General features: G+C 47.4%; 1 protein-coding gene across 1 annotated transcript; it reads right to left on the bottom strand.

The window, feature by feature from the left end:
- Window positions 1–3,715: 3,715 nt before the first annotated feature.
- aldh4a1 (aldehyde dehydrogenase 4 family, member A1) lies at window positions 3,716–18,520 on the bottom strand. Its single transcript, XM_031742141.2, has 15 exons — window positions 18,343–18,520; window positions 13,163–13,256; window positions 12,064–12,156; window positions 11,929–11,976; window positions 11,633–11,788; window positions 11,392–11,541; window positions 10,729–10,803; window positions 9,850–10,037; window positions 9,210–9,283; window positions 8,934–9,130; window positions 6,649–6,696; window positions 6,405–6,557; window positions 5,214–5,335; window positions 4,964–5,082; window positions 3,716–4,385 (listed from the first exon to the last, which is right to left on the bottom strand). The coding sequence occupies exons 1-15, from the start codon at window positions 18,381–18,383 to the stop codon at window positions 4,273–4,275; spliced, it is 1,671 nt and encodes a 556-aa protein (XP_031598001.1). The 5' UTR covers window positions 18,384–18,520; the 3' UTR covers window positions 3,716–4,272.

The following is an 18,520-nucleotide window of genomic DNA, read 5'->3' as shown; positions in this document are numbered from 1 at the left end:
TGAACTAGTTTTTCAGCGTCACTCTGAGACAGGATATTTCTAACTTTAGAGATGTTGCACAAATGGAAGAAAGCAGTCTTACATAGTTGTTTAATATGTGCGTTGAAGGACATGTCCTGGTCAAAAATGACTCCAAGGTTCCTCACAGTGTTACTGGAGGCCAAGGTAATGCCATCCAGAGTAAGAATCTGCTTAGATACCATATTTCTAAGATTTTCAGGGCCGAGTACAATAACCTCAGTTTGATCTGAATTAAGAAGCAGAAAGTTAGCGGCCCTCCAGGTCTTTGTGTCTTATTATTATCAGGAAGTCCCAAAAACTCTCTGAAAAGCCTTCAGTTAATCCAAAATGCTGCAGCAAGAGTCCTGACAGGGACTAGAAAGAGAGAGCAGATATCTTCTATATTGGCTTCCCTTCATTGGCTGCCAACCGGTCACAGCAGATGGCCCCGCCCCTCCCTGAGCCTGGTTCTGTCGGAGGTTTCTTCCTGTTAAAAGGGAGTTTTTCCTTCCCACTGTCGCCAAAGTGCTTGCTCATAGGGGGTCATATGATTGTTGGGTTTTTCTCTGTATCTATTACTGTAGGGTCTACCTTACAATATAAAGCTTCTTGAGGCAACTGGTGTTGTGATTTGGCGCTGTATAAATAAAATAGAACTGAGTTGAATTAAATTGGAAAGCGATCTTGAGCAAGTCTGTTCACTTCAACAACAAAACCAGAAGCCTCAAACAGAGTTTTGATTAATTTTAAAGCCTGACGCTGAGCCTTGTTCACTCTAGCTATTGTCCACCTGGGCCTTACTTACAGTTTCTTTACCTAATAATCTTTTAACTTGATCCTTTTTAAATTACCTCCACCAAGGAGATTTTGTTTTTGGTGGTGTTTGCATGTCATTCTCTCTGTACACACAATAGCCAGAAAAGTTTAAAATAAATAGATTTTTCAAGGTTTCAGTGTGTGGCAGGCAGAGTTAAACTCAAAATACAGGACTCGGGAAGTGATCAGAGTAACTTAAAAGCAGCTTTATTGCTGAAACTCATGTAATTACAACAGGAAAACATGTAAAACTAGGAATAACAGAAAAACTTAATGACATGAGAAATACACTAAGGAGACACACAGCTCACTATTTACAACTGTTCTTTGTAGGTATGTAAACCTTTCTGTAGGCTCCCAAAAATATCATTTTGTTCATCTGGATGTAAAATTTTCAGTGGGAGAAGCGTTTCATCAGCAGCAGGAGCATCATCAGCATCAAGTGACTTCTTCAGTCTCAGCGGACTGAGACCTTATAAACAGGACATTTGCATAATCACTGAAACCATGGGCCATGAGGTCAGTTTTCATGATCATTAATATGCAAATGTGCATGTTAATGATCATGAAATATGCAAACTTTGCAAATTTGCAAAATCAGTTTATCAAACAACATCAGTTGTTGATCAGCTCAGTGTGACTGACAGATGATCAGAGGTGCTGAGTTTTTACCGCCCTGACTCAGATAGGGACTGAAGAATGGGTGGAGTTTGTGAGTGAAGGAGCAGCCAGTAAAGGAGTAGATAAGCGCTGCAGCATCTACATCATAAAAGGAGACCAGACCCTCCTCATAATCCACAAACACCCCCACCTTCTCAGGACCAGGCTGAAGAGAGAGACGGACTGGAGGGCTAGCATTGGCTTCATAATTGATTCTATTTCTCATAAATTCCCAACACTACCCACTGGAGCACAAACTGTTTGTGTGATGACGCACAGACACAGAGGGCAGGGGAGAACCACACACGATGTGAGCAAACACACATGGAGAGGGTAAGGCTGGAACTGAAACAGACCCGCAGTGATTGTAGGATCTTATCCTTACAATCTTAAGTAATCTTAATCTTAATGTCTGGCTGCAAGCATCCTCCTATCAGCTAATTCTCACTGTCAGTAAAACCAATCCAGTGCCATCCAGTTACAAGAGCTTGTTTCAGATTTACATCTACAAGCCTGTGAGCGCAACAGCAACAGCGTGCAAACCTCTCCCTCCCTGGCCTTCCATGTGTCTTTAATGTGCGCACAAGAATCAAAAAATGTGCAAGGTAAAGTCCAGTTTAAGTTGTCTCTTGCTGCCATCCCCAGGATGGGATTTGCAAAAAAACAAAAAGGCAGCAGTTTTTAAATCCTCTGATCCGGATTTTGCAGTTCAGCAGCCTGATGGCCTGTGGGTAGAAACTGTCCCTGACTCTGCTGATGTGGGTGTGGATGCTCCTGTGAGGAGTGTAAGGCTGGGTGGACTGGGAGCAGAGAGGATCCTCTGGGCCTGTAGAGCTCCTGGATGACCAGCAGCTCAGACCTGGTGATATGGTGGGATCATCTGACCTCCTCCATAGATCTTTGTTTACAGAGCATTCCTGCCGTACCAGGTCGTGATGCAGCCAGACAGAATACTCTCGATGGTGCGTCGATAGAAGCTGGTGAGTACTGTGGGGTCCAGAGTACAAACCTCCAAACCTCTTCAGCTGGTGCAGAAAGAAGAGCTCGCTGCTTTTATGATCACGTCCACGTGATGTGAGCAGCTCAGATCCTCACTGATGTTAATCCCCAGGAACCTGAAGCATCTGACTCTCTCCACCTCTGTCCACTCGATCTAAGAGGGAGTGTGCCCTCCACCCTGCGTGCTCCTGTAGTCCACGATGAGCTCCTTGGTCTCGCTGATGTTGAGCCGCAGGTTGTTGTTCGGACACCATGATATCAGGGCTCTCACCTCTGCTCTGTAAGCAGAATCGTCCCCATCAGAAATGCAGCCAATGGTGGTGGTGTGTCTGCAGATTTAATGATGGTGTTGGTGCTGTGTGTGTCCACACGGTTGTGGGTGAACAGGGTGTACAGCAGGGGGCTGAGCACACACAGCCAAATCACATCAAAAGTTGCCTCAAGAGGCTTAAGATTGTAAGGATAAGATCCTACAATCACTGCGGGTCTGTTTCAGTTCCAGCCTTACCCTCTCCATGTGTGTTTGCTCACATCGTGTGTGGTTCTATGTTCCTGTTTCTAAGTCACTCAAGTCTAAAACTCCTGTGAAGTCGACATGTAGCTGGTGTAGGTATCAAAGTCTCAGCCTCACTGCTGACTCTGTGCTTCCTCATGGCCGATAGCGGCTTTGAGCCTAGTGCAGACTCTCCCCTGCCCTCTGTGTCCGTGGGGATGGTGTTCACTCTGTGTTGTAGCGTCCTGATGACACACAGTTTGTGCTCCAGTGGGCAGTGTCGGGAAGGTTACTTTTAAAATGTATTCGACTACAGGTTACAGATTACATGCCCCAAAATGTATTTTGTCACGTATTCCGTTACTCAATGAGAGTAACGTATGCTGAATACTTTGGATTACTTAATATATTATCATGCTTGTTACAACTACATGAATGTACTATTGCTGTGTGATTTACTATTACTGAAGGATACTTGCCATACTAATAGCAACTAGATGTTTAAACCTTAATATAAAATGAGTAACAGTAGGTGGACAAACCTTAGATACTGATCCGTATCTGTAGGTTTACAGTACACATCAGCTTTTAGATGTCCCCCATTACTGATGGAAGTCTCACAGTCTAAGAAGGCTAAGCTGCCACTTTCATATCCTCCCTGGAGAATTTGATGTGTTGCAGGTATATAGATGTGTGTGCAGACTGTTGAGAAGTGAGACTGAGCAAACACAAGAAGCAGAAAAGACCAAATGTTTCCATTATTTATTGTTGAAAAGTAACCATCAGAGTTTCTAAGGCAGGCACGTTCTGAAAATACAGTTCTGATTCAAAGAGACGGACGCGGGTCGAGTCCAGACCAGCAGGGACGGACATTTGTGCTGCAGGCCCGATAATGAGTCGGTGTGAGCTCTGCTGCAGGTGACGCTCACTGTCTGCCCCCACAAACAGGAAGTTATTTCTACGTCACACAGGAAATGAGGTCAGACAGAAATTGAAAAAACTCTAAAACAGACTTCGACTTCCACTAGAGTTTTAAATCATGAGCTTTAAACCAACGATAACTCTTAACAGGACAGATACCGACTGATTAATGAACTAATCATCTCAGCTGAGGCCTGAGCCGCACACCTGGACCTGCCGTGCTCACAGGACCTTACTGATGACTCTACTATGATTGATTAGAAAAGCAGCTGTGTTAGGATGGAAGACACGTCCAGGTTCAGTGCAGCGAGACGAGGAGGCGATCGGGCCGCGTGTGGTCTCAGCTGATGGACGGACGGACAGACGGGTGGACGGACTCCTCCTCAGCCCATGTAGGGGTACTTCCACTCTGTGAGGGGGACGTGCGTCCGCTTCACGGTCTGTGGAGACGTCCACCTGAGGACGTAGTGAGGACCTCCAGGTTTGTCGTTCGTACCTGCCACACAAAGCAAACAACTCTAAACTTCTTATGGTCACACGTCGTTTAGTCCTCGCTTACGTTTTGCTCCGAGTCGTTGTTTGGGGTTCCCAACAGGGAAATGCCCTCTGGTGGACAAACTATGTAACACGTGTAACATATATGAAGCATTTCACTCATAACTGTGTTTTTCATCCCTTTACTTTTTAAAACTTTAATCAGCTGTTAAATTTAAACTGTCTGTTGATACTGATGCATCAGCTACCTGTGTCGGTGATATCGACCCATATCGGGCTCTGGTGCCGATCGACGGCACCTCCGGCAACTCCACGTTTAAAGAAAACAAAACAAGGTGATCAGACGGTGTAACTCGTGTTCAGGTCTGTGAGAGGTGCTTTAGAAATAACCTCGGTCCGATCTCATTACAGATCGACTCAGTAAGAAACCTTTAAACAGCAGCTTGTCAAATATCTCAGATATATCTGCAATATTCTGATCAGACATAAGAAACTGTCAGACAGCGGCAAAACAGAAAGTACTCGTGTAAATGTACTCTGTTACGTTCCAGCTGAGGTCAGAGCAGCGGCGACGCTAACCTGAAGCTCTGGCGCCCCCGAACGGCTGCTGAGCCACAATGGAGCCGGTGGATTTGTCGTTGATGTAGTAGTTTCCCGCTGCGTTCCTCAGCACTCTGGAGGCTTCGTCGATCACCTTCCTGTGACGGAAACAACGAGAACAACACACAGAGTTCAAACTTCCTCTGAATCCATCGCCATTAGAGCTCCGCCTCTTTTTCACTGTAACCCACTGACAGTCAAACAGGAAGTGGCTGAGGGCGAGCCTTACTCGTCCTTGGCGAACACAGCTCCGGTCAGCGCATACGGCGACGTGGCGTCGATCAGCCGCAGAACCTCTCTGTAGTCCTTCTCAGGATAAACGTAAACGGCGAGGACGGGCCCGAAGATCTCCTGCAGAACACGCGTGTTCATTTAAACACGCAGAAACAAGGCGGGATCAGGAAGGCGGACACATGCAGATGTAGTGAACATGACAACACGATAAACTCGGCTGGTTTAAAACACATCTGGAGCATTGATCACTGCGGTTACACTAGCGTGTAATACCTGCAGATGTTCACCGCCATCGTGAGGAAAGCAGCTGTGGTAATAATGATCTGTGAGACTCGCGGTGACCGCACAAACCACGGTTTTAAAAACAACATGGATGCTCACGCAGGTCAGGTGAGGGGGAAGGAGGGCAGCGTCACTTTATGCTTCTGCCTGCTCATTTTCAAACATTATGTCTGTAACAACAGACGTGAAACAAGCTCGTCGACACGCCTGTGTCTGTGCTGCGCTCACCAAGCTACATACATGAAACTCATGAAGGATACAGGAAGTAAAGAGATGATCACTGAGGTGGGAAACAAGCTGATGCTTCTTCCTTTTATGGTTTTGTTTGTATATTTTAAACATGTTCAAAATAAATAAAACTCAAATTCAAACATTTAGAGACAAAAGAAGCAAAGAGGGGGTGAAATAAAGGAGCGAGCAGATGACAGTTAACTCACTGCTCAAGTCTGCATGGTTTCATTTTTATGACGCGTAAAAACTGACATGAAAACAGCTGACTGCTCCTGCAGCGCCCCCGTGTGGATGCTTGTGGAAAAACACCCGCAGCGTGTCAGCAGAAATGGGTTTTAGTCACACGGCTGCTTTTCACTGAATGAAGTCAGCTGATCAGCAGAGCGCTGACAGGTGAAACACTTTAAAAGACGACGCTGAGTCTCACTTTCATTAACGCAGGACAGGAAGCTGGAAAATGTTTCCACAAATCAGCACAAGCAGTTTCTGCTAAACGTAAAATTAAAGCGTGACTTTCTAAAATCAAAAGAGCAAGTTTAACTTTCTGATCGCGGTTCTTTTCGTTCCTTGTGTTTCCGATTCGTTCGTACCAGCGAGTTTTAGTCGTTTCTGTCGGACACACGAGCGCCGTCCTGTAGGCGGGCAGGTGAAAACGCTGATTTTCAGTCCGTACCTCGTTCATGATGGCGTCCTGCGGGTCTTTGGTCTCGATGATGGTCGGCTCCACGAAGTAGCCCTTCTTGTCGTCGCAGTTTCCTCCGGCGATGACTTTCAGGTTTGGGGAAGACTTGGCGTGTTCGAGCCACTTCTTTATCCGCCCGAACGACTGCAGGAGGTGACGGGCAAACAGGGCTCATGACGTATACCCACCGACATACTAACACAGACTTTTATTTTGGAAGCAACAGGATGTTTACCTTGTCGTCGATCACAGCTGATAAGAAGGTGCTGAAGTCCTCGACAGGCTGACAAAGCAGAGGAAAATCAGTGAGACTCAAACATCAGACACTTCCTGTGCTTTAAAACCTGCTCAGAGCGAAACTTTAGGACCGCCCCACGTCCTGTTTGTGGCCCACAGCTGACTGAGTCACCTGCAGCAAGTCATTAACGTTCAAATAATGCAGGACGTGAGTGCGAACACGACTGCATGCTTCTGCACGTCAGGCTGAATCACCTGGATGTTCTGCCGGAGGTTTCTTCCTTTTAAAAGGGAGTTTTTCCTTCCCACTGTCGCCGAAGTGCTGCTCATAGGGGGTCATATGATTGTTGGGTTTTTCTCCATGTATTATTGTAGGGTCTACCTTACAGTATAAAGCACCTTGTTGTGATTTGGCACAACTGAAAATTGACTTTACTCCTGGCGTGAATTCAAACCTGTACACACTTGCATACATGCATGCACACGCGCAGGAGTAAAAGACTCCAGACTGCAGGGATGCATTCCTGCAGGAGGAGAAGAAAGAGGAAGACGCAGCGTTTAAACGTCTGTTTGCGTGTTCTTCAGTTCCAGTGACGTTTGGATGAACATGTCAGTTAATTGGCTACAAACTCCTGGAAATGTTCAGCTCTCAGCAGAGAAAACTGAAAAAACATTAAAACGGGGACTTTTTTCACTGTTCATGAGATCTGTTGCTGGTTGTGTTCTTAATAATCACTTCAGCATTATTGCTATTAGTGCGTTAGTGCTGCAGTTAATGGTTCTAATGCTTAAGACTCAATTATTTCTCTCAGATAATCAGATTAAGCTCCCGGTGCCTGAGATCCTGATGATGTCTGATGATGGCTTCTTCTCTCTGATCAACAATCACAGCAAAGTCAGATTTATTCTTGGCAACAATACCGGAGTTAAAAACACTCCGAGAGAACAAAAGCTCTCACAGCTCGCCTCACAAACAACAGCAGTGCAGGCTGCAGTCATTAGTGCGCATTAAACATCTTTAATATTCACAAATGAGGCTGATGTGAGGAAACCTGACGGCCTGCTCAGTTACCAACATCAGCTGCAGGCAGCCGTCACCTACAGTTAAGAAACTCTTTGTTAAATTAGGTTTTCCCTTTTATTAAAAAGAGACGCATACAGCTCAGTTGGATTGGATTAAAAAAGCTTCATTTTGTTGTTCACGTGGCAATCTGCAAACACAAACACCTGAAGTAAATACACGAGGAGGGGGGGGGTCAAAATAGAAGAAAGAGCAGAAACAAAATGAAGGCAAAGATTTCAAACCCACCGACTGCGCATTTACTCTCATTTTAAAACGAGCGTGGACGAATCGCCTGATACGCACAGGAGACGTCACATGCACACGCGGGGGTTTCATACAAATTTAACGCTGCCCGCTTTGCACAGATGTAAGCTGCGTTCAAGTCCTGGTGTAAAGCTTCGGGGGTTCCACTGCGTTGTTGTCTTTTTAAATAGAGCGGGCGTTTATTTTTCCAAACAAACGTCCCCCCACCACAACACAGTTTTACCAGGTATAGACACTAAACAGTCGCCTGCTGGGAGAAGTCAGGGAGCAGCATGTTTGTACGTCACTGTGGGTCAGCCCTGCAGTATGTGCCAACTCATCCCTCTAGATTTGAATAGAGATATAATCCAGGTGATGTGGAATAACTCTTTGATGTTAATCTCTCCATTTTCTGATAATAGCAGGCTAACGCTGGTGTTAGCTTAACCACTAATCCTGAAGGCTGCCGTGTAATTTAAGAATTTAATGGGTAAATCTCTTTGTGGTAGAGCTGCTCTTTTTATTTACAATGCCTGCTTTACTTAAAAACAAACAAACAAACAAACAAACAACAGAAGAGTAGAGGATGATAGAGGATGCCCATTTGTCCCAGTTTGACACTGGGACCTAAACGCAGCTTACACTAGTGGGTCTGTGTGAAGCTGGCACCATTACACTTCTCTCAACACGCGGGCGTGAGACGTGACGTGTGCGTATCGGGCGATTCGTTTGTAAGCGAGCGACAGAGAGATGTTCGTTTCAGATGTTTGTGTGCACAGAAAGTGAAAATGAGTCGTCCTTCATAAAGTCCAAAGGTTTTAAATGGCCCGTTCTGATTCTCAGTGCTGAGAATTACGCCTGACGTTATTAAAAAAGCCCAAACAGATAAAAACCAAACTGAACGTGTTACATGAAATCCGAGCAAAGCCGCTCGCCGCTCCTAACGACGCCAACACGCAGCAGCTCTCTGTACTCACGTCGCCCACTCGGATGTCCTTGTGGATGGCGAGCAGCTGCTCTTTGATCTGCGGCCACAGGCTGTCCGGTACGTACATCCTCGAGCAGGCCGAGCACTTCTGACCTCCGTACTCGAATGCCGAGCGAATCGTCCCTGTCACAACGCTCTGGATGTCCGCTGACATGTGGACGAAGTGGAAATTCTTCCCCCCGCACTCTGAAAACACAAAGAAGTGATGGACACGAGCTGCTTTTAAAGAAAGTAGTGAGAGCAGACAGCGAGGAGCGCTCCTGACCTCCTGCCAGTCGAGGGAAAGTCCTGTAGATGTCCAGGTTCTGAGCGACCTGCTTCCAAAGACGCTTAAACGTCCTACGAACACAGAACCATTTGTAAGAGACGTACAAGCGGAGGACGAAAGACGTTTCACACATCAACTCTGACAAAGCTGAAAGAACCAGACAAACTGACAGATCAAGCTGAAACTGCAGTTCCACTGACATCCAGCAGAGGCGCCAGCAGCGAGTCAGTCCCCGCATGTTTAAGTAACAAGTTTACGGCCTGATGCACAACCTGGTTTGGTCCCCCTTTATAACACCTGTTATAACAGCTGTGGGAGGGGACAATGTTTTTACATCTCACCTGTTTAAACTGTGTTAAGCTTGTTATCATTAGGGGCATGGCCTTTTTGCCTGACACAGCTTCACCTGAACTGAACCTCTGGACCGTGTTTGTGCTGCTGGAGTCTTTTGGAGTATTTTAATGATCTGACCAATAACATGGCTGCTGTGAGGTCACTGTACTAACAGAGCATCCAAGAAGGTGGAGCTCCAGTTTTGGTGCACAGTGAGATTCAGAGATTGAATGTGGTGTTACTGAACTGCCTGTTTAGAGTCTGCAGGACATTCTTGTGTGGAAACAGTCGTAAACATCCTTACGGCACGCTGCCGGTGAAGTTGATGCCTGCCAGGTGCTCCGAGGCGGTGATGGTGTCTCCGAACACGGGGCCGTCAGCGGGCAAGAACTGGATGATGTTTGGTGGCATGCCGCACTCCCTGAGGATTTTATACACGGTGTAGCTGGCAGACATGGCGGTGTCACTCGGCTTCCAGAGGACGACGTTACCCTGGAAGACATGAAAACAGTCCGTCTACAGATCAGCCACAGCTGAAACCAGGACAACTTTATTAAAAGGCAAATTAATGAAGACAGCTGCTTCTATTAAGAGCAGTGTAACTCAGCAGGTCAAACTAATCTATTAGCCTAAACAAATAAATCACGCGGCATGAATGCACGTCTCCCCAGAAAGAGCGTGGCAGTCAGGTCAGTGAGAGGCAGCTAAGGGAGAATCGATGTGTTCTGATGTACTACGGGGAAATCGTCCGGTATCTTGGAGTTTTGGGAACGTTATCCTCTGGACGAGTCTGAGAGCCGAGTGCAGGATTCACCCAGAGAAGAGCTGCTCGACTGCAAAGAAGATCGCCCTCAAACCTGAATCTGACCTGTGGGATGTGTAGGACACATTAGGCAGTGCGAGACTGCAGGTATTCATTAAAGTCAGGAGAGAATGTGGATCTGAGCCACCAGTGGGCTACACACAGCGTGAGTTATATTCACAGCTGAGCAGAGTCGGACTCAGACACTGAATCTCGGCTGGTTGGTGAAGTTGCAGAGCTGCAGAAACAGCTGACGTCACGGGACGCTCGGCCGCATTGCTCCTAACGACCCCTCACACCGAGTCACACCGAGTCGAGCCAAGTGCGCGGCAGTGAAAGAGGCTTTTGTGAGTCAGCTGACACAAACATGACCACACTCACCATCAGAGCCGGGGTGCCCGCCAGGTTTCCACCAATGGCAGTGAAGTTAAACGGAGCCACAGCAGCTACAAACCCCTGAAAGAAACAAAGACATGAGAGCGGTCAGCTGCAGTGAACCGAGCTCTGAGGATGACGCACTGAACCTGCCTCACAGGTCCACCTGTTTACGTGTGACACGGGAGGCGTTACACATGCCCCAGAGCACCGTTTCTTTCCACCCACGGTTCACAGAAAAAAAGCTCACGCAACAACAAAACCATCATAATCATCGCTCTGACCAGCGCTTCACAGCACGTCCTACGCTGGACTGTTTTCATGTGCACCACTTATGGCGACAACAGGAAGTGATGTCATGTTGTGCAGAGTAAAATGTGTTTCTGTTGTTGCTACAGCTAACCTTCAGCCTCCTTCACACGGGGGCTTCTTCTCGAGTCATCACATAAAACAAACAGTCACTCTCGACTAAACACATGGCTCGCTTTAACGAGCAGGTTGTTCCAAACAAACGCCACCACAGCGTGTGAGCATGTGACTCCGCTCACAGCTGCGTGCGGCCTTCACTCTGAGTTCACGGTTAAACTGAAACATTTTGTATTTGCAAGGTCCCGCGTCGGGTAGCCGGGTCGCCTACGTGAGGAGGTCACGATGTAACCTGAGTTTTACCTCCAGCCCTCGGTACAGTGTCGTGTTGGCGCTTCCCTCTGCGTCCAGCGGCTGCTGCTGCTGCAGCTCGATGGCGTGTTTGGCATTAAACCTGAAGAAGTCGATGAGCTCCGCGGCGGCGTCGATCTCCGCCTGCACCACCGTCTTCCCCTGAATGCCCAAAAACGAGACAAAGGGAAACAACTGTGAGGACACGCCCCTCTTTAATCTGACCCCGCCCCCTGGCTCGCGCCTACCGTACCTGTCCGATCATGGTCTTGGCCAGGATCTCGGCTCTCCTGGGTCCGCTGATGACGTCGGCGGCTTTGAAGAGGATCTGAGCTCGGTCCTCGACGGGCTTCAGGTCCCACTCCTTCCTCGCCGCCACAGACGCTGTGATGGCTTTGTTGATGAGCTCCTGCACGAGACACAGAGAGAACATGACCAAAACATACTGAAAACCAGGGTTTCTGCCCCGAGAGCATGGACGCTTCACGATTAGACGGCAGGAGTCCCGTCACGCTGCACCTCCGTCATTCAGACCTGCGATGAGCTCACCTTGTCAGCGTAGCAGAACTTCGCCACCTTGTGTGAGTGATTGAAGGGCTGGAAGAGGAAAGGAGAGAGAGCTGTGACACCTCAGCGTGCGCTAAAGGTAAACGTGACGAGACTGAACGACCAGCGTTTCCTCACAGAGAGCTGGTATCTGATGCTTTTGGTCCACACGTGCTCGTCTCCCACCACACACGGGATCTCCTCCGTCCTCCCCTTCACGCTCGCCAAGGCCTGCAGACACACAGCAGGGCATGCAGAGTGAGAGGGGTGAGGGAGTGAGAGGGGCGAGGGAGGGTTGAGGGAGTGAGAGGGGCGAGGGAGGGTTGAGGGATATGTCTGTGAAGGTTCTCAGTCATCCAGGTCATCGTAGTCAAAGGAGTTTGCAAAGAAAAGCGTCTGGACTTCTTTGAGTTGCTTGAAGACGTTTCACCTCTCATCCGAAAGCTTCTTCAGTTCTAAGGTCAAATGGCCGAGTCCCAGATTTAAACCCAGTGGGAGTTTCCCCAAGGAGGACACAAGGACCCCTGGTGATCCTCTAATCACATGCGCCAAGGTGTGGCGGGTGTGGGACCTAATCAGCCAGGGTTTCGGGTGAGCTCATTGTGAAACCTGGCCCCACCCTATCATGTGATTTCCTGAGGTCAGATGGCCCAGGATGTGAGTGGGCGTTAAGGCGTCTGGGGAGGGAACTCAAAACTGGATTATAGATGGCAGACAGTTGGTGTCGTAAACCACCACCATCTTTGAACAGAGGCGGTGGTTTACGACACCAACTGTCTGCCATCTATAATCAGTTTTGAGTTCCCTCCCCTGACGCCTTAACGCCCACTCACATCCTGGGCCATCTGACCTCAGGAATTCACATGACAGGGTGGGGCCAGGTTTCACAATGGGCTCACCCGAAACCCTGGCTGATTAGGTCCCACACCCGCCACACCTTGGCTCATGTGATTAGAGGATCACCAGGGGTCCTTTGTCCTCTTTGGGGGATACTCCCACTGGGTTTAAATCTGGGACTCTCGGCCATTTGACCTTAGAACTGAAGAAGCTTCTCGGATGAGAGGTGAAACGTCTTCAAGCAACTCAAAGAAGTCCAGACGCTTTTCTTTGCAAACTCCTTTGACGAGGGTTGAGGGAGTTAGAGGGGTGAGGGAGTGAGGGGGGTGTGCAGGGCGAGAAAGGGGCGAAGGAGTGAGAAGAAGGAGAGAGGGTGAGGAGGAGCAGAGTGAGCTCAGACCTTCAGCAGCTCCACCCTCTCATGGCTGCCCTCTTTGAAGCTCAGGATTGGCTCATTTTTCACCTCCACAGCTGCACAGGGGACCGTCTTAAACCTGCAAACACACACACAGACACACACACACACACACACACACATCAGGGTACATAGAACCAGCATGGAGCTGCTGGATTTGAGCTGATCAAACTGGTCCCACTGGGAGGATGCTGGACTCCTGAACTGTGCAGCTAATCAGTAACCACACACACACACACACACACACACACACACACACACACACACACAGAGTCTCTCCTATCTGCAGGTTTTCTGCTTTCACAGGGATGAGCTGACTGAAGGGAAGCCGTCTGTCAGGACCTCCACGTCTCCACGTCACAGTTCCTTCTTCTTCTTCTCCGCGACCCCTCTAATGTGTTTAACCCCCGTCACATGTCAATCACACGCATCTTTCCTCCTATTGGTGGTTGCGTCAGTTGCCGCTGTGTCCCGTGACATTATAAACTTACATGTTTCTCTGCTGGGTCTGTTGTTTATCTGTCAGTCCAGGTGTGTATCAGAGGAAGATAACCGAGGTCTTTATAGAGCCGCGCTGTTTGCTGATGGTTCTCACGACCTGGTTTTTCCAGCCGGATCCAGCTGAGCCGGATCGCTGCAGCGCCTCCTCCGTCTATGATTAACCCGTCTGAGGAAAAGGTCGGCCAGCTGCTGTTTGCGTTGGAGGAGGACGCAGCACTACGCCAGCTGGTGGCATGTCAGGCATTCACACACAGCTGTGTGTTCACCTGTGTGGCTCTGCAGGCCAGACGCTGACGGCAAAATGAATCTGAGCGCGTGCAGTGAAAAACATGCGAAACACAGTGGATTCACCTTAACGAGCAACCTTAACCTAACCCTGTGTAGCAGTAACTTAACGTTAACAAGTAGCTCTTCTCTCCAAAAGTTGAATCTGTTCATCTGGACGTAGCGTTTTGTGGGAGAAACGTTTCGTCACTCATCCAAGTGACTTCTTCAGTCTCAGCTGACTGCAGGTTTCCCCAAACCTTATAAACAGTACATTTGCATAATGACTGAAACCAGCCCACTGAAGGAACAATGGGCTGTGAGGTCAGTTCCTTAATCATAATTATGCAAATTCCCATGACCATTGATCAACAACCACTGACCAAAACCCACTGATCAAAGAACACTGATCAATGGCCATGAGTCCCATTCACAGAGAGTTGGGGAATGGCTGCAATCACAGCATTGTAAGATGGTGACAGATGTACCCTTAGGCCCCCTCCTCGATTCAGAGATGGTCTTTCCCTTTTCACGTAAATGGCCTCCTTGACTCCGCGCTCAAACCAGCGTTCCTCCCTGTCCAGGATGTGTACATCCTCATCATTGAAAGAGTGTCCACTGGCCTGTAGGTGTAAATAAACTGCAGAGTCCTGGGGTCCGTTCTTCGTACCTCGCTTACTACATCCAAGATCAAATCATCGCGCTAACCTTGAGCTCGCTAATCCGGTTCTCCGAACACACCTGTTGTTGACGATTAGTATAGCTGGATGAAGTAATGTGAGATCACTGGGTGGCTTAAAAGGGGCTACGCATCGATAGTAGAAACATTGATCGGCAACCCTGTGATTGGTCGGCGAAGACGTCGGCGGCGCAGCTCAGTATTTTTCGGCAGCAGAGCAAGAACTCTTGATCGAGGGATATCAGGAGTTTCAGAGTTTAATTAAAACGCAAGGGAACACTGCAAAGGCTGCAAAAGCAAGGAGAGAGGGCTGGCAGAAAGTTGCTGACAAATTAAACTCGTAAGTAATTTATTATATTATATTACATTATATCCTCTTTCACATTAGAGCCACAACAGGACCCACTAGAACATGGGAACAAGTAAAAGTGAAATATAAGAATATTCTACAGAATGGTAATATTTATCACTTATATTGCTTTTAGTCTCCTGAAAAGAGACCCTGAAATAATCTCTTTGTTTGTTTATAACAGCAACCAAGAAAAGGGCAGAGCAAATAAAGACAGGTGGTGGTCCTGCACTCCCTCGTGTGTGTGTGTATGTGTGTGTGTATATATATATATATATATATATATATATATATATGGAGGAAGGACAGGAAGGATCCTGTCTATCCCGCAATATACGCTAAATTCTATAAACTCTCCTTATCAATCTTGCACCTTCCTTGCTCGCGTACAAACGGACAGGACATGGCTGCGACAGACTTCCCAAATCCACCTTCGCTTTTATAGCCGTGGTCTCTCATCTTGATTACACTAAGTAATTTACTATTACTACTCTAAAATATGAATCTGACATGATCTACTACATGTAACAGAATGATTATAGTACATTTCCCTTTTTTTCGGAAATGACCTGTATGTATCTGTATGAAATCAATAAAAGAATCAAATACTGCATTATCTTTAGTTACATTGATAATATTTATTTATGGTAAAACAGTGGAGAAATATCGCTCTTGCTTTCGTATAAATGAAGCGGACATACCTGAGTGGCCGCGATCTAATCCTGTTTACATAAAGTAAACCTGCTCCCGAGCAGGCTTACTCTTACGGATCTGTTGCTATGACAGCAAGTCCCAGATGAGCTTCGGAGAACCGAACGATCCAAGATCACGCGAAATCGTCAACAATCAAATCCGGCTAACTTACTTAGCGAGGTACGAAGAACGGGCCCCTGGCCTGATGAGGTTGCTCTTCTGTGTTGTGCCATCCGCTTCGCTAGAGGTTGTTTGGTTTCCCCAATGTATAAATCCTGGCAAGCCTCCTGGCACTTAACAGCGTACACTATGTTACTCTGTTTGTGTCGGGGGACCCGATCCTTGGGGTGGACCAGTTTTTGGCGCAGCGTATTTTGGGGTTTAAAAGCCACAGAGACGCGGTGTTTGGAAAAAATGCGTCTCAACTCAAAGACCATCTCTGAATCGAGGAGAGGGCCTAAGGGTACATCTGTCACCATCTTACAATGCTGTGATTGCAGCCATTCCCCAACTCTCTGTGAATGGTACTCATGGCCATTGATCAGTGGGTTTTGGTCAGTGATTGTTGATCAATGGTCATGGGAATTTGCATAATTATGATTAAGGAACTGACCTCCCAGCCCATTGTTCCCTCAGTGGGCTGGTTTCAGTTATTATGCAAATGTACTGTTTATAAGGTTTGGGGAAACCTGCAGTCAGCTGAGACTGAAGAAGTCACTTGGATGAGTGACGAAACGTTTCTCCCACAAAACGCTACGTCCAGATGAACAGATTCAACTTTTGGAGATTTACTTTCCTGGATGATTGAGAATGCATCAAGAAGTAGCTCTTCTGATTTTTATTAACACACGTGGCGTTCGCGTGGTACGGGCTGAAAATGATCACAGCCACACAGACCTTCACAAAATTAATGTCAGGTTGAACTTTAGAACTGACCTTAATGTAAAGATTCAGGATTCCCACATACAGAGATTACCCAGGCGAGGCTATAGATTCATCTGGAGCTCAAATCATAATTTCACTCAGACAGGACAACAAAATCATCCATAATTCAGAATCCTCATCGCTCTTATTTTGAAAGCTCTGTTGCTGCTTAATTGGACTGTAAACCCAGAGTCATCGACACCCCTGAAACTGCCCGTTTTAACGGCCCACATAAGGCCCGGTGTGATCCGAAGAGAGCCCGTGGTACCACGTCTGCTTTTTAATGTAAATGAGTGGCAGTACAGGTTAGCGTGTCATTACACCTGCACTACAGGCCACGACATAAAACCAGGCGGTGATGGCAGTATGACATCGATGCTCCGAAGCTTCCAAGGCGCATTTTCCTTGAACCACTGCTTCAACGCCTGCTTCAGTGCGGAAAATCACACGTGACCAATGAGGTCCCCTGAATGAATCCCATGACTGGTCAAGACCATCAATAACACTTTGTATCGCCTCAGTGCCGTGTGAATATGCATTTTTGAAATCTGGAGACATTTTCAACAAGAAAAGAAACAAAAACAGTGGAAAATTATTGTTTGTCATTAAAATCTTTAAATCTCGATCCCATGTAAACAACCACACCTGCCCTGATTACACAATCAAACCCTACCATCCCTCACATCCTCCGTTTCCCCGGGCACGCCTTCTTCAAACTACTACATTACAGGAGTTTACAGAATCGACAGACCATCCATCTTTGCAAAATTGTGTTTATATCGTCCACACAGACCTTGGTCACACTCAGCACCATTAGTGCAACATTGTTACGCTGTCTCCTTTTTCACCACTAGATGTCACTGAAACGACGCTTTGAATGAATGAACCCATTTTCAGTACAGTTGGTGAAGTGTTTCAGTGCTGGTTCATATTTGCGCAGCACTATACACGGCTGAAGGGTTTCTTCCTGCTAAAAGGGAGTTTTTTCTTCCCACTGCCGCTAAGTACTTGCTCATCTGATTGTTGGTGTTTCCCTGCGTTATTGTAGAGTCTTCACATCACATTATAAAGCTCCTTGAGATGACTGTTGCTGTGATTTAGCGCTGTACAAATTAAACTGAACTGAATTTAGGGGTTTTTCCGCGCCCTCCGGCCTGGACTGGCCCCTCTGGGTGCGGTTCGTGGAACCACCTGTTTGACACCAAATTTACACACTGACTTCTTTATCGAATGTTTGTAAGATATCTTGTTTGTTTTCATCCGAGCCTATCAGGTAAACACACCTTTCAGGTAAATGGCGTAATAAAATTAATTCATAAAGATCTTCCGGGATTAATGGAGTGGTACCCAGATGGCACCACCGGAGGTGCGAAAGGTAACAATGTCTAGCAGGTGTCTTCTTACCTGTGCTTCCCTCTATTCCCCTGAATGTGATGGAGTATGAAAGTAGTATTAACACGTAAAATACTTGAGTAAAAGTACTTGGTTTAAGTTTGTGTGCAGGCAGTTCAGGCAGCAGCTGCCGATCAGGTGTCATTACATAACCTGTAAACCTGTCACACGCGACCCACCGGACCGTTACCGCCCCACACGGCCAGCCTGGACCTCCACGCACGATCCGTCCCGTCACAGCATCGGTTATCGATCAGGATATCAGGTTATCGATCGGAGTCGGAGGCCCTGAGGAGGCTAACTAGCTAACTGACATGCTGCAGAATTCAAGGAGTCTCGTGCGAGAGACATGCGCAGACCTACCCCCTCCAGGACCGACACACGGCCGCCCTCACGCGGAGCATCTTCCCGCCACAGGCCGCTGATTCACGCTGAAGGAGAAAGCCTATAGACCCGCTAAAAGAGCTGATCTGGCCGGAGCATGGATCAATAAACGATCGGAATCAACTTTCAGGTGACACCGCCCCCTAGTCGACTACAC

Source organism: Oreochromis aureus, linkage group 5, assembly GCF_013358895.1.
Source record: "Oreochromis aureus strain Israel breed Guangdong linkage group 5, ZZ_aureus, whole genome shotgun sequence".
NCBI lineage: Eukaryota > Metazoa > Chordata > Actinopteri > Cichliformes > Cichlidae > Oreochromis > Oreochromis aureus.
The sequence above is the reverse complement of the archived record's forward strand: the minus strand, read 5'-3'. Positions and strand labels throughout refer to the sequence as shown.

What these genes read in the sequence shown, in the direction of transcription:
- aldh4a1 (XM_031742141.2), bottom strand. Translation starts at nt 18,383, where the DNA reads ATGCTCCGCGTGAGGGCGGCCGTGTGTCGGTCCTGGAGGGG. An exon ending in AACTTCACCGGCAGCGTGCC is followed by an intron (nt 9,284 to 9,849) that starts GTAAGGATGTTT and finishes CTGTGTTCGTAG; the next exon opens with GACGTTTAAGCGTCTTTGGA. An exon ending in AGGACATCCGAGTGGGCGAC is followed by an intron (nt 6,697 to 8,933) that starts GTGAGTACAGAG and finishes CTGCTTTGTCAG; the next exon opens with CCTGTCGAGGACTTCAGCAC.